The 14,095-nt window shown below is 45.1% G+C and overlaps 1 protein-coding gene across 1 annotated transcript in view; it reads left to right on the top strand.

Moving 5' to 3' along the window:
* MCPH1 (microcephalin 1) overlaps positions 1–14,095 on the top strand; it is a 232,917-nt gene that overhangs the window by 48,113 nt on the left and 170,709 nt on the right. Inside the window, 1 exon segment of the mRNA XM_089903583.1 lies at positions 1,186–1,295. Coding sequence (XP_089759709.1) covers positions 1,186–1,295 — 110 coding nt within the window.

Raw genomic sequence — 14,095 nt, 5'->3', positions numbered from 1 at the left:
ATTTTTGAAAGAAGAGTTAAAAGTTTCAAATCAGATCCTCCAAACTTAATTATATCTGTCTTATCAGAGCATCCTATTTTATGGAAATATCTGCACAACAGTCACTCTCACGTTATGATTTTAATTCCCGATGGCTCTGAAATCATTTTAGCCTTGTATCATGTTCATTTCTCTATGTCTACATTTTGTGTTGGGTTGTGAGCTCCCTAAGGGCGGGGACAGTATTTGCGTATCTTCGCATCTCTGGTGGGCGGCCCCTGAGCACTAGATATTTGTTGATAAGCCCATCAGTGACAGAGGGGGATGACATGGAAGGTGGGTGTGTGGCATGGCAGTGGCCGGGACCTGAGCATCCCCGAGGCCGCTGTGTGCCCTTCGTGTCAAGGTGCGAATTCTCCTACTGAGACCGTGTAAGTGGTGGCTGGTACGCTTAGTCCTTCTTCAAAGTATCAACAAAGTCAGACATCAGGCAAAGTATTTGGGGAGGAAAGAATGAGCGTAGGGAGCACAACGTAAAGTCATAGCAGTGGATGAATCAAACATTTCACACTCCATTGTTGGCTACTTAGGGTTTCTACACCGTTTAGCATCTGACGAGACTGGATTTCACGTGATGAATATCTCCTTTTTGGTTTGTGTGTCTTCATGACAAGAGGTTGGTCTAAGATGGAAGTCTGTGGGGAGTAAAATCACCACCTGTCATTTGTAGATTGTAAGCTGAAACTTTGTACTGAAGACTGTTGGCTGGAGTAACTCAGACTCACCCCAAAGCTAAGGTTATTTATTTCCTCTAATACAGAACTGCCTTCTCTGAGAAGCTGGGTTTTGGTCAGTATGTAAAAACCTAAGAATTGGAGTTTGAATAGTGCATAAGGTATAGGCATCATTTTGCATCATCACGGGATGCATGGGATTCTGTCGAACTAGTACATTTTCATGTGACAGGCACAGTTGTTTCTGACCCTTGAGTTAGTGAATTGCTTGGGATATTGGAGTGGAATAAACTGAATGTTCTAACTAGATCTCAACAAGCAAGGAGTATGCAATGTTTGTTTTAAAAGGCTATACTTTCTTATTACCACAGTGCATAAGTAAATTAATTAAAAGTTTTTTATTCAGCTTAAGTTGCGTTAGTATTCAGTCCATGTAGAGTTCTAACTAATCTTCAACCCACTTGGGTTTTAGGTGTTAAAAGAGGACCAACAAGGCATGATGTTTTGGATGGCTCATGGGAAGGCTTCAAGGATCTCGTCAGACCTCATGAGGAATCAAGGAAGAGAGAGAAAGGCCAGAAGGTTGGTGTGTGAAAATATTGTTTTAAACTTTCCGATGCTGAGGCATCATGATGTTCTGCTCTGGGTTCATGAAACCTAAGCTCCTCTGCCCAGCTTGTATTTGATTTTTAAAAATTAATTACGGGTGGACGTTGGGAAACTCTGACAGTAAAACCAAGGACGCTGGTCACATTCAGAGCAGAGAGTTACTGTTGGCGGAGCAGGCCTCCTCTTGCCCCTTTGCCAGCGCATTTCTCGCTTGTAAAAATGCCGCCAGCTTCCCTCGGGCAGGGAAGGTTGGTTGTGCCAGCAACTGCTGTTGTTCTGTAATCTGAATAAACAGTCACTAGGCAGGAGGTGAAGAACCCGACCATCTTCCATTTGTGAGCTAATCATGGTTTGACCCGAAGCCATCGGAGGGAAAGGTTTTCGTCCTGAGGCTCGGGCACCCACTTCTCTGTGGCTGCAGCCTCGGAACCCGGCTCTTTCTCTGAGGCTGTATGGCGCTCTCCTTGCACTGGAGGCTTACTCGGATAATGTGGGGAGGGCTTTACATTTGTTGATTCTTCAGCATCTACTCTCATTGCTGAACTTTTGAATTAGCCACTCATTATCTTGGTACAGCTTTTGTACCTGCCCCGTGGGTGACCTCGGTAGAGAGCTGGTGCCCTGCGGCTGCATTTAGGTTTTGTTGCCCTGTGTTCCAGTCTTCTTCCTAGTTGCAGCATGGCCACTTCATGTTTTTCCTTTGGAAAAATTAAGAAAAAAACCTGTCTGGCATTCATTCCACTGATACTTACGAAGTGTGCGGTGCTGTCCATGTCCTGCTTCTCCGGATGCGTTCCGTCAGTGCTGAAGGGCGTGATCACTGCTGGTTCGGTGTGAAAGAATCGCCTGGAGGACTTCTTTTTCCCAAACTCCTAATGTGCCTCTCACCACCCCCTCTTCCCCTTTGGTAAACATAAGTGTGTTTTCTACGTCTGTGAGTCTGCGTTTTGTAAATAAATTCATTTGTGTCATGTTTTAGATTCCACATATAAGTGTTATCGTGTGATACTTGTCTGTCTCTGTCTGACTTCATTTAGTATGACAATCTCTAGGTCCATCTGTGTTGCTGCAAATGGCATTATTTCGTTCTTTTTTATGGCTGAGTAATATTCCATTGTATATATGTACCACATCTTCCTTATCCATTCATCTATTGATGGACATTCAGGTTGCTTCCATGTCTTGGCTATTGTAAATAGTGCTGCTATGAACGTTGGGGTGCATGCATCTTTTCGAATTAGAGTTTTCTCTGGATATATGCCCAGGAATGGTAACTCTATTTTTAGTTTTTGAGGAACCTCCATACTGTTTTCCATAATAACTGCACCAGTTTACATTCCCACCAACGGTGTAGGAGGGTTCCCTTTACTCCACACCCTCTCCTGCATTTATTACTTGTGGGCTTTTTGATAATGGCCATTCTGACCAGTATGAGGTGATACCTCACTGTAGCTTTGATCTGCATTTCTCTAATAACTAGCGATGTTGAGCATCTTTTCATGTGCCTGTTGGCCATCTGTGTGTCTTCTTTGGAGAAATGTGTATTTAGGTCTTCTGCCCCTGGAGGACTTTTTAAATGTGCAGATTCTCTGGTCCTACTTGGGACCCTCTGAGTTGGCATTTCCCAGGTGATGTTTACATCACAGCAATGAGCTGTGAAAGCCCCACATGGAGTAGAATCTCCTTCTTCACAAGAAAGAAACCGGTACTCAGGGCAGAAAATTCACTGTGGGTACCACGTCTCCCTCAGGGCAGAAGGAACAGAACCTGGATCTACTGTCTTCCATGTGGCCTTCTTCCTAATCCATTTCTTATCCCCATTCACTGCACAGCCTTTTCTCTGATGTATCGAGAACTCGTCACGCCTGGGGGCAGTGGCCCCCAGCGTTGCCCCACATTGCAATCACCTGGGGATCTGAATTTTGTTAAGATTCCTGGCTCACACCCCCAGACATCCTGATGTCATTACTATGGGGTGCCTCTTGGGCACTAGGATTTTTTAAAACTCCTGAGCTAATTCTAACATGAAGCAAAGTTTGGAAACCACTTTTGTGCCTTAGGGACTTTGTCTAGCATAGTTCAAACAAGTAATTTATTCTGGAAGAAGTTCTGTTTGCTTCTAAACACGTCTCATATAAACTGATTTTATTGTTTAGACTTGTAAAAAACAAACACAAAAACTTAAAATCCTGATTTGTTTGCTTATGGGATAAGCGTTTTTAAATTTAGATACCGATATAGAGATGAATGGTCATGGTCTGTCATCGCACAGGTTAAAACAAAGGACAATAGAAATTTCTTAAAATGCAATTTAAAATTTTAAAGATACAGCTTCCTGGCAGTTTGAGATCTTGGAGTATGGGTGTGGGGAGTGGAGTTTATATTGTTATGTTATAGCAAGTCAGCAAAAACACTAAGTTTAGTTGACTGGTATTAAAAGTCTACCATGGAGCTGCACAAGGATTGTGAATTGGTGAATTAAATACAGGTCTCTGATCTGTAACTTACAAATATAATGTTAGTCTTGAGGGTTATGATAGTATCCAGTCATTCCCTTTTTTCCCTACCAAAACTGAGGTCTTACCTGCTTGCTTTTGTTCCTTATTAGATTTCAAGACAACCTGTGTTAAACTGAAATTTCAGACTTTTTAACATAGTCACGTTTTTATGTATAAGTATATATAAGGGATTAGATTCCATCGAGCACAACAATTGTTGACATTTCCTAAAAAATATCTTGTAATTGGATTTTAATGTTGAGTAAAGCAACTTTACAGGAAATATCTTTCATCAGCTAATAATTAAACCACATGCCTCTACTGAAATGGAGAACTGTTGGGTCTAGAGTATAGGATTGCATTTTTACATTTTCACATGGGAGCTAGCGTCCATGCTGTTTCCGTCAATATGAAAACGGTTTGAAGCGGATGTGTCCCAGGACCCTAGTGATCTTTTTAATCTTAAACTTGACGTAGCACCTACGGGTAATGTCCCTTCTGGGCAGCCCTGCAGAGCAGGCCTGTGAAGCTGTGAATCCTAAGTTCTGTGCTGTGTAACAGTGCAGTGTGGAAAGTGGGCAGCCTGTGGGTAGGGACCACAGCCTGGGTAGGAGGTGTGGCCTGGGAAGGATGCTGGTGCATCCAAAAAAGATGCTGAAATCAGCCCCAGCAGGTTCTGGGTGAACTCTTCTCATTCTTGGTTTTCTGTAGTTCTGCTGCAACTCTGCCGGTGTTGCTTTTGTCACCAGCCTGCTGCAGGTCGCAGGTCTTCGGGTCTTCCATCTGCTTTGGAGAAGTCTCATTTCTCTTTCTTCCACTTTGGAAATTCACTCACATGTGTTACCTGAGCCTTCTGTATCCCATGCCTCATGATTTTTCTATATTTCTATATTTCTCTCCTTTTTTATCTCCTTATTTCATTCTGGGTATTTTCTACTGATTTCCCTTTCACCTCTCCCTCTTTATATTATAGGTGTACTCTTATGATAAACCTATATATTGCATTTGAAAACTTCATTATTGTATGTTTCAGTTTTTGTTATTCTATTTGGATTTTTAAAAATTTCCAGCTTTCTGCCAAAATTATTAATTTTGTCTTTTATTTCTTTATGCATAATTAGCATTTATTTTGAAATCTAAACCAGGTGACTCCGTTTTCTGGCTCCCTTAGTTTCTGTCTTTATTATCTGTTGCTTCTCTTAGTTTTCTGTTGTACGTTCCTCTAATATGCTTTATTACTTTTGGCATGTCTTCCTACCAGGAATTGAGATGATCTGAGGCTGAGCCTCCCTCTCTGTGAGGCCAGCTCTCCCCTTGCTCACCTGAGGGTTTCTCTTCCTCCTATGATTCACTGTCTTATCAGCTCAGCAGTGTCTCCGAATCGTGGGTTTGTGTCCGTCCAGCTTTACTAACTGTTCACGATGGGGAGGTTGTTCCGAACTACTTAGTCGATCCTTCCTGGAAATAATGGGTGAATTTTAATGGCCATTAAAACAGCTTTTTTTTCCTCTCATTAGAGATGGGATAAATCCTTCTCTGAGAAAAGAACAATGAGAGACCAAGTCAGCAGAATTTTTCAGATGAACATGCAAGTCATTGGTTGCAAAAGACACACTAACCATCTCTTAAAGAGGGAAAACAGATATAATTCAATAAAGAATTACAAAATCTCAGAGCTATAATTTCCATTAGTGATTATTTGGTTTAGTACCCACTTTTAGTGGGAAGAGTCATTTTGTACATCAGTGGGAAACTATCTTTTTTAGACTTATTACTTTTTTTTTTTTTTTGCGGTACGCGGACCCCTCACTGTTGTGGCCTCTCCCGTTGCGGAGCACAGGCTCCGGACGCACAGGCTCCGGACGCGCAGGCTCAGCGGTCATGGCTCACGGGTCCAGCTGCTCTGCGGCATGTGGGATCCTCCCGGACCGGGGCACGAACCCGCGTCCCCTGCATCGGCAGGCGGACTCTCAACCACTGTGCCACCAGGGAAGCCCAAGACTTATTACTTTTAACATATGCTTATAAATTCATTGAACCTTTTATATTTTGAGACTCCAGTTAAGCAATATCATCACCTCCATAATCTTAGCTTACAATACATGGGTCATTGACAAGGAAATCTATTTCTGCCATCTTTTCACAGGGAGAAATATAAAATGTTGACAGATCGTAGCCTATCTTGTTAGTTGCTTGTTTAATATTGTCAGACATAGAACCTGAAGAAGGTAAATATAACATTAATGCTAGTGATACGGTGAACGCATATGAAAATGTGGGGTTTTTCCTCCAAAGTGTTTATTCTACTACTTCTGTTATTCTTGTTATTGTTGTTCAAATATTATTATCCCTAACAAAATTTTTCTTTTTTTAAAAAATTAATTAATTAATTTTTGGCTGCATTGGGTCTTGTTGCTGCGCGCGGGCTTTCTCTAGTTGCGGCGAGCGGGGGCTGCTCTTCATTGCGGTGCGCGGGCTTCTCACTGCAGTGGCTCCTCTTGCTGTGGAGCACCGGGCTCTAGGCGCGCAGGCTTCAGCAGTTGTGGCTCGCGGGCTCAGTAGTTGTGGCACATGAGCTCAGTAGCTGTGGCTTGTGGGCTCTAGAGTGCAGGCTCAGTAGTGTGGCGCACGGGCTTAGTTGCTCCGCAGCATGTGGGATCTTGCCGGACCAGGGCTCGAACCCATGTCCCCTGCATTGGCAGGCAGGTTCTTAACCACTGCGCCACCAGGGAAGCCCCCCAATTTTTCTTTTAAGGTAAGTCATCCACTGGACAAGAAAACCCAGCTTTCCTTAGTGGCTGTGGTTTTAAATCTTGCTTTGGGGCCCTCTCTGCCTAGCAGGATTGCCCGTCAGAGGGTGAACTCTGGGTCAGAGCACAGGAAGTGTCCAGGTAGCTCTCACAAGCTTGGAGGCTTAGACAGACATGAAGGGCCAAATACTTCAAATTGTACAAGTACACTTATTTTGACCGTGGTTTAAAAAAAAAAAAAAAGACACTACACACTAGATCACGTGCTTAAATATCCAAGTTTCTTAAACAGAGTAGAAAGCAAATGATGAATAACGGTTTACGTATGTTCCAATAATTGCTTGTTCTCACATTTTTACTAGGATATGAGCCCTCTAGGACACGAGCTTTAATCTTTTAATACTCATCGTAATACAGTATGACACACAAAATTGGTGTTTAGTAAATATTTGCTGAGTGAATAAGGGCTGCACGAATTTCCCTTCTGCTTTTGAGTTCACGTCTTACACCATTTCTGGTGCTTCTAACCATCACACAGTGATGTTGTAATCATCACAGTATACCTCATTTCTTTTTGAACATTCTTCCTGAACTTGTGAAATGGCCTCGTATTAGTGAAGGAAGGAAGGTTTCCATTGCAGGACATTGTTGCCACAAGCGTTGATTCCTGAGCCAGACTCCACTATGTGGTTGTTCTGTCACACTGAACAAGTAAATTAGTATTTCTGTGCCTCTGCTTCCTTTTATATTAAACAGGCATAATAATAGCGCCAATCTCAAAGGGTTTGTGCTAATTAAGTGAGTCGAAACCTGCAAAGAGTTGAGGATGATAGATCCCTGATATTCATGGGCACTCAACAAAAGTTAGCTCTGTTTTCCAGCACAAATGTGGGTGAAGATGACATCCACATATGGACTCAAAGCAGACTGGGGGGGTCACTCTGCCACCCGCTTCCCTAGCCCCCCCAGAGACTGGCACGTGTCTGTAATGAAAATGGCCCTCAAGGTTCCAGTATGGCCCAAACTATGTCTCTTCCTGGATTCATTGACCACAGTCACGCCTGGGCCAAAACGGCACCTCAGGGCATGGGGGGGAGGGAGAGCTGGGGTGCATTTTTGAGAAGCCCCCCACATGGTTCAGACGTGACGATCATCCCCCCAGGTGAGAACCTGTGTTACAGGGTTAGATGGAGCCTCGTCTCTTTAGGTCTCTAGCGTGAAATCAACCCCCATCGCCTTACCCGGAGGCAGGCGGTGTGCGTTTCCCATCCCGGATCCCTGCTCTGGTGATTTGCTTCCCTCTCTCTTCTCATACCATTACAACTGTCTGAAAATCCCCGGGCTCTCCTAGGAGGCCTGCGGGAGGTGTACATAACGTGCTCACTGTCACTGCTCATCGTGGCCGTTCCTCAAGCACCGAGACCTCTTCCAGAAAGAGCTTTCCATCTCGCCATCAGGCGGAGGTGCTGGAGAGAACTCCCAGCGAGCCCTTGTTCGGAGGGCAGTAGGTTTGGAATCACAGCTTGTCCGGGTCGGGCTTCTCCGAAGAAGGAAGCTTGCAGCCGAGAGAAGGTAGAAGGGAGGCCACAGGGGCACGAGAAGATACGCTGGGCCGTGGGGCGGCCGTGGGGGCTTGAGCGCAGGTCCAGCCTGGGTGGGTGGGCTGTCCGGGGCAGGGGCCAGGAGGGCTGGGGAGACGGAAGCCTCCGGAATAAAGAAGTCGGGTGTCTGAGCCACGTTTCGTGTTCTTTTCCCTGGTGTCTCCTCTCCTCGGAAAGGTCCCTGAATGAGCACTTCACAGCCCTACTGGAGACTCCACTGTTTCGTGAGTGTGCTTTTACAGTTTGCAGTAATTCCAGGACTTTGGCTCTTTGCCATTAGATAGTGTGCCTGGCTGGAAGCATATAATCTGGTGGGCCGCTTTGTTTTTAAGTTTAACTTTCAAGTTGAAATAGCAGTGACTCATCCACATGACAGGTGATATTTATTTTGTTTCTTGACAGTTCAGCGTGAGCATGTTGTTACTACTCCGGGGAATTGGCACACTTCCTGGAGGATGACACCCTCTGTAAATTCCACGTAAATAACTCCATTGTTCAGACACCTCCTGCCCTCCACCGATGGGGCCTGTCTCCTGGCGGGGGGCCTTTGAAGACAGATAATTAGAGAGATGAGCTGGCAGAGACTGCAGGCACCCTAGGTTTCGAGCACGGGTGTTTCAAGGATCCGCCATCCCTTCGATGAACCGTTTCTGGCACAGCGCGCCCAAAGCTGGCAGTGGGTGGGGGCGTGGGAGTGTGTTGGTTACGACAGGTGTCGCGCCCGCCCCCAGATGTGACTTCGAAGCCCCGGAAACCCGCGGCCTCTCGGTGGTGTAGCAGCTGCTTTTGGCTTTGTTAGCATGTTGTTTTTTTCTTGTTGTGTATGAGAAGAAAATAGTTACAGAGAAAACATTCAAAGAGCATCTTCAAGCGGCAGCACCTTTTCTTTACCGTATTTTCCGCGCCCCATGGCTGCCATTGTGCGTGTTCTAAGGTGTGTGCTTCAGAAACCCTCAGGTGTGTCCCGTGCGGGAGGTGCTTGGTGTGAGAGCCGCTGGGCTGGCGCTGAGGCCATTCTCCTGAGCGCCCGCAGTCATCTTGGGCCACGTCAAGGTAGGGGCCAGGGTAGAGCCCCCCACCCCCTGCGGAGGTCATGAGGCCGAGAGAGGAAACTGCTAGAAATCCTGTTACCATCTGCCGGTGGGCACTGGGCAGGCTGGGCCAATTTGAGATGCACCTTCCAAATGTGAAGTCACAGCTGCCGGTTCCTAAGGTCTAGCTTGCTAAGTAGGACCTTTGCGGGATGTTAGCCAAGCGATAGTAAACCACAGTAACCTAGCTTAGAAATATCAAATTCATCTCTGTAAACTATGCAAAACCTATGGGGACTTCCCTGGAGGTCCAGCGGTTAAGACTTCGCCTTCCAATGCAGGGGGTGCCGGTCCCATTCCCAGTCGGGGAGCTGAGATCCCACCTGCCTGGCGGCCAAAAACCCGAAAACATACAACAGGAGCAACGTTGTAACAAAGTCAATAAAGACTTCAAAACGGGTCCACGTCCAAAATAATCTTTAAAAAACATATGCAAAACCTCAAGCAAAACAGTAACTTGCCGAAGTAGCAAGCGTGAAACTTTAAAAAACCCATCAGAACGGCTTCTTTGGGAGTAAAGGAACTGAAGAGAAGGAAGAGAAAGACACGGGTGCAGCCCCGGGTCCACCTCGGCCCCTGCCGCCCTCCCCGTGTAAATACTCATTCTTCACCAACAGCCGTGGCGCGGGCCGTTCCTGCCTGCGAGTCGATTCCAGGTCCCCTGCCCCGCCCGGCTCCCCGGCTCACACCGTCTCTCTTCTCAGACCGCCCGTCCACGCTAACCGTGGTCACTCTGCTTCTCTTAGCAGCAGCTGGTTTGGGAATATGACTCACTTCGGCCCAATGAGATGCGAAGGGAAGTCTTGCTGGGAGGTTTCTGGAAAAAAGCCTCCTCTCACTTGAGCCAGCCCTGGGAAGAAACCCCTCCGAGCTTTGTTATGGCTGGACGCGCCCGGAGGAAGGAACCGCGCAGCCCGAGGACCGGGCCAAAGAGCGGGCCCCGGGGAGGAGGCAGGAGGGGGCCCTCCGATCTCACGGCTTCTTCCCACTGACGTCAGAGGGATGTTGCGACAAGGGACCCAGCGCTGCGTCTGTGATGTTGCTAGGCTACGCCAGGACGCACACATACGGAGACGCAGGGCTGCACACATGTGTACACAGAGCTGGAGCTCACTTTAAACGTGGGTGGTTTTCGCAAGCAGGCTTTTCATGTCTGCTCTGGAGGAGCGGCGCTGGCCTCTCCAATCACAAGATATTTATTACTTCTTTCCTTAAGTCTCTTCAACTCTCTCGACTCAGGTTCAAAGTTATTGCTTTCCAAATAATACTTAAGAATATGAATTATTGGATATTAGCAGTTAAAAAAAGAAATAAAAACAGCATTATTCAGATGGAAAGGAGCTAAATGGAAGAATGACAGATGAAACCACAACTCAAAATCAATGAGGCATTATTATAGACTGTTAGAAAATAAAATAGGACGCATTTCAAATAGATTTTGTCATATGCTTTTGTGGCTTTTGGATATGAGTTCAGATTTAGTTCATCTATCAATGGTGAGTCGGTGTAGCGTACAATGGCTGTGAAACGGGGCAGCCTGGCCTGGAGGGGTCCTTACTCTGGTCTTCATCATCAGTGACTTTAGTTTCAAAAACTGCCCTTTTTGAACTTATGCTATCTTATTTTTCTGCAGAAATGTCTTCTGCTCTTCACTTCTGAATAAATTCACGAGTTAAAATCCAATTCTGTTCATTTTAAAAAAGGCTCTGAAATCTTTCTCAGCATTGATCAGATTGCAGCTTTTTTATTTGTTTCTGGTATTTTTTACCATGTCCCTCCAGCTCCTCGGGTGAAGTTAGAACACAAAGGTGGGAGAAAAGATGGGAAACTAGGAATCAGAAACTGCGGAGGAGGGCGCGGCTGCGGTGGGAGCCCAAAGCACCAGGGCCGGAGGGGAGAGGGGTGTGTCTTTTTGTCTTTTCTTTCTTTCTTTCTTTTTCTTTTCCTTCTTTCCTTTCTTTTTTCCTCTTCTTTCCTCTTCTTTTCTTTCTTTCCTTTCTCTTTCTTTCTTTCTTTCTATTTTTATATTGGAGCATAGTTGATTAGCAATGTTCTGTTAGTTTCAGGTGTACAGCAAAGTGTGTCTTTGTCTCAAAGTAAAAGGTCTAGCCTGGACATCCCATGAAGTTGCATATTTTCCCCCAAATCTACCCCTCTTGTTTCCTAAGGGCCAGACTTGGTGAGTTTAGGGTATATTGAGAGTATATGGTGAAGGAACTTCTGCCCTTCACCGGACCTGAGCAATTAGAGCAAGTTTCTTTCAAAGGCCACATGGCAGGGGTCGATCCCTGAAGCCAGTCCTTGTCTGCCTACTGGTGACGGGCAGGGGATGAGAGCCAGGCTCAGGCCAGCCATCTGCCCCTGCCCTCCTGGACACTCTGTATGTCCCTTCTCCCTCCACACGCCCCATGGACTCAGATTCGCACGTCATTCAGCAGGTTGTCATTTGTTCAGGTAGGTGGTCCCAGGTTGAGCCTGTGTGAGCCCCTTGGAGCTGCCCTCTCCCCAGCCCCTTTCCCCTTCATGCTCTTCCTTACCTTCTAGAACACTAAGATGATCTGGGCTCCTGCTTCCTTTCCTTGCTCTGGCACCGTTTCTCCATGAAACTGGTTCCCTTGAGTGGAAAATGGATTGCATAAAAACAAGACGGGGCACTCTCGGTGTCTTGGTCTGCTCAGGCTGCTGTAATGGAATTCCACAGACTGGATGGTTTATAAACAACACTTCTGGAGGCTGAAGTCCAAGATCAAGGCCCAGCCTTGGGTCCTCATACAACAGAAAGGACAAGGGAGCTCTCAGGGGTCCCTTTAATAAGAGCATTAATCCCACTCATGGGATTAATGCTTCACCCTCAGAAACTAATCACCTCCCAAAGGCCCCACCTCCTAACACCATCACCTTGGGGTTAGGATTCCAACATAGGAACTTGGGGGACACAGACATTCCGTCCATAACAGTGTGCTCCTTGATATTAGGGCTTCATTGCCTCTAGTCCCCCATACGTTCAGGGCCAGGAGATGGGTAGACGCGTAGACCCCTGGGAGTTTCAGTGTTAGATGTTAAGTTTGTTAGATAAAGCATCTTAATAAGTGAGGTGATATATGTGTATTTTTTTACCAGATTGGGTATTGATGCATAGCTCACATATACATTTTCTCTATGCTTGTTTTTTGTACTATAAACATTCATCTTTATCCAACATATGAGTATTCAAAACTGATACTGACGCTTTACTGATCAGTTCTATTATTGCATTGTTCGAGAACGTTTAGAGGTATTACATTTTTTAGAAAAATACCCTGAATATTAAAAGTCTCTATAATTCTCTGGAAAAAAAGATACAAGGAAGGGACAATTAAGTTACAAATAGATTCACATAAGAACGTTAAAGATTTCTGCCCCAATGTCCTGCAGTGAACCCAGCTTCAGAGCGTAGACTTTATCATCAAATTAAAAAGCGGGGGAGGGATATCAACAATATGAAGGACACATCTAGTGAGCTGCTTATTTTAAAAAGCTGGGATCTCGGGCTTCCCTGGTGGCGCAGTGGTTGAGAGTCCGCCTGCCGATGCAGGGGACACGGGTTCGTGCCCCGGTCCGGGAAGGTACCACATGCCGGGGAGCGGCTGGGCCCGTGAGCCATGGCCGCTGAGCCTGCGCGTCCGGAGCCTGTGCTCCGCGACGGGAGAGGCCACAACAGTGAGAGGCCCAAAGCTGGGATCTCTTGTATCCATGGATTGAGTCTTTCTGAAGACACTTAAATGATGTAGCTGCCAGGGATCTAGATAATAGAATATCTTCAGGATGTGATTTGAAGACTTTCTAGAATTTGTTTTGTTCTATTTGATTTGCTCATTTTTACTTTTCTCTAGAGTCAAAATTTATGCAAACATGTTATTCTGGCAGCGCCCCTGTGTCTAGATGGGCTTATATTAGTAGTGAACGAAATCAATAATTTCGGCAAATGTGTGGATTATCTCTTCACTTCTTTTTTTAGGAGAAGCATTTCTACTGTTTACTTATGAAATGGTACCTAAAGCCAAAATATTTCAAAGAATGTTTTATTTTTAAAGTTTCTTTTTTATCACTAATAAAACAAGTACGTTTGTTTAATTTGACCTCCCTTTGATCTTATTAAAACAGAATCAACTAGGTTATTTCCCAAATATTCATCTTCAACACCCCCCCCTCCACTCACCACTTTAGAACCTCCAGAAAATGCTTTTGCTAAAATTAAGTACAGCGTTTCATATTTGTGAGTTGTTCCTCACTGGTTAGTGGATTATTTCACATGATTACCTCTCAGTGTTTGCTTTGATTACCTTTTGTTACTGCATAGCCGTATTTGGACAAGTGTCTTCCTTTTAAGGGACAGGGTGCTATGTTTTCTTTTTTCACGAACAAACAACAATGTTAAAAACATAAAAGGGTTGTTTTTCTTCTTCGTAATGGACAGTCTATAATAGAAACCCTGAAATGCTTAGCCATGCTTAACCGTGAGTAGATGTGAGCAGAGTAAGAGTGGGAAGGTTACATTTTATATTAATATACTGCAAATGATAAGATAAAGGTTTCCACTTTTCTTGAGGTCGTCCATATAATACAGTTTCATTGTATTTTTTTCATTGGTGAGACCTTCATGCTTATAACTAAAATGTTAAGATACATGCATTATGCTTCTGTTTCTTCTGACGTCTGATGAATGCAACTAAACCCATGGATAACCCATGAATACAAGTAAACTTCCTGGACATCCAAGCCATGTCCCGCTAGTGGCAGTGCTGGAAGACATCAGAGGTTGCACCTTGAATTGTCTGGTTGTTTTGTTAACTT

Source organism: Delphinapterus leucas, chromosome 21 (genome assembly GCF_059928025.1).
Source record: "Delphinapterus leucas isolate spDelLeu-1000000601 "Yukka" chromosome 21, BTC_Dleu_Yukka2, whole genome shotgun sequence".
Taxonomy (NCBI): domain Eukaryota; kingdom Metazoa; phylum Chordata; class Mammalia; order Artiodactyla; family Monodontidae; genus Delphinapterus; species Delphinapterus leucas.
The sequence above is the reverse complement of the archived record's forward strand: the minus strand, read 5'-3'. Positions and strand labels throughout refer to the sequence as shown.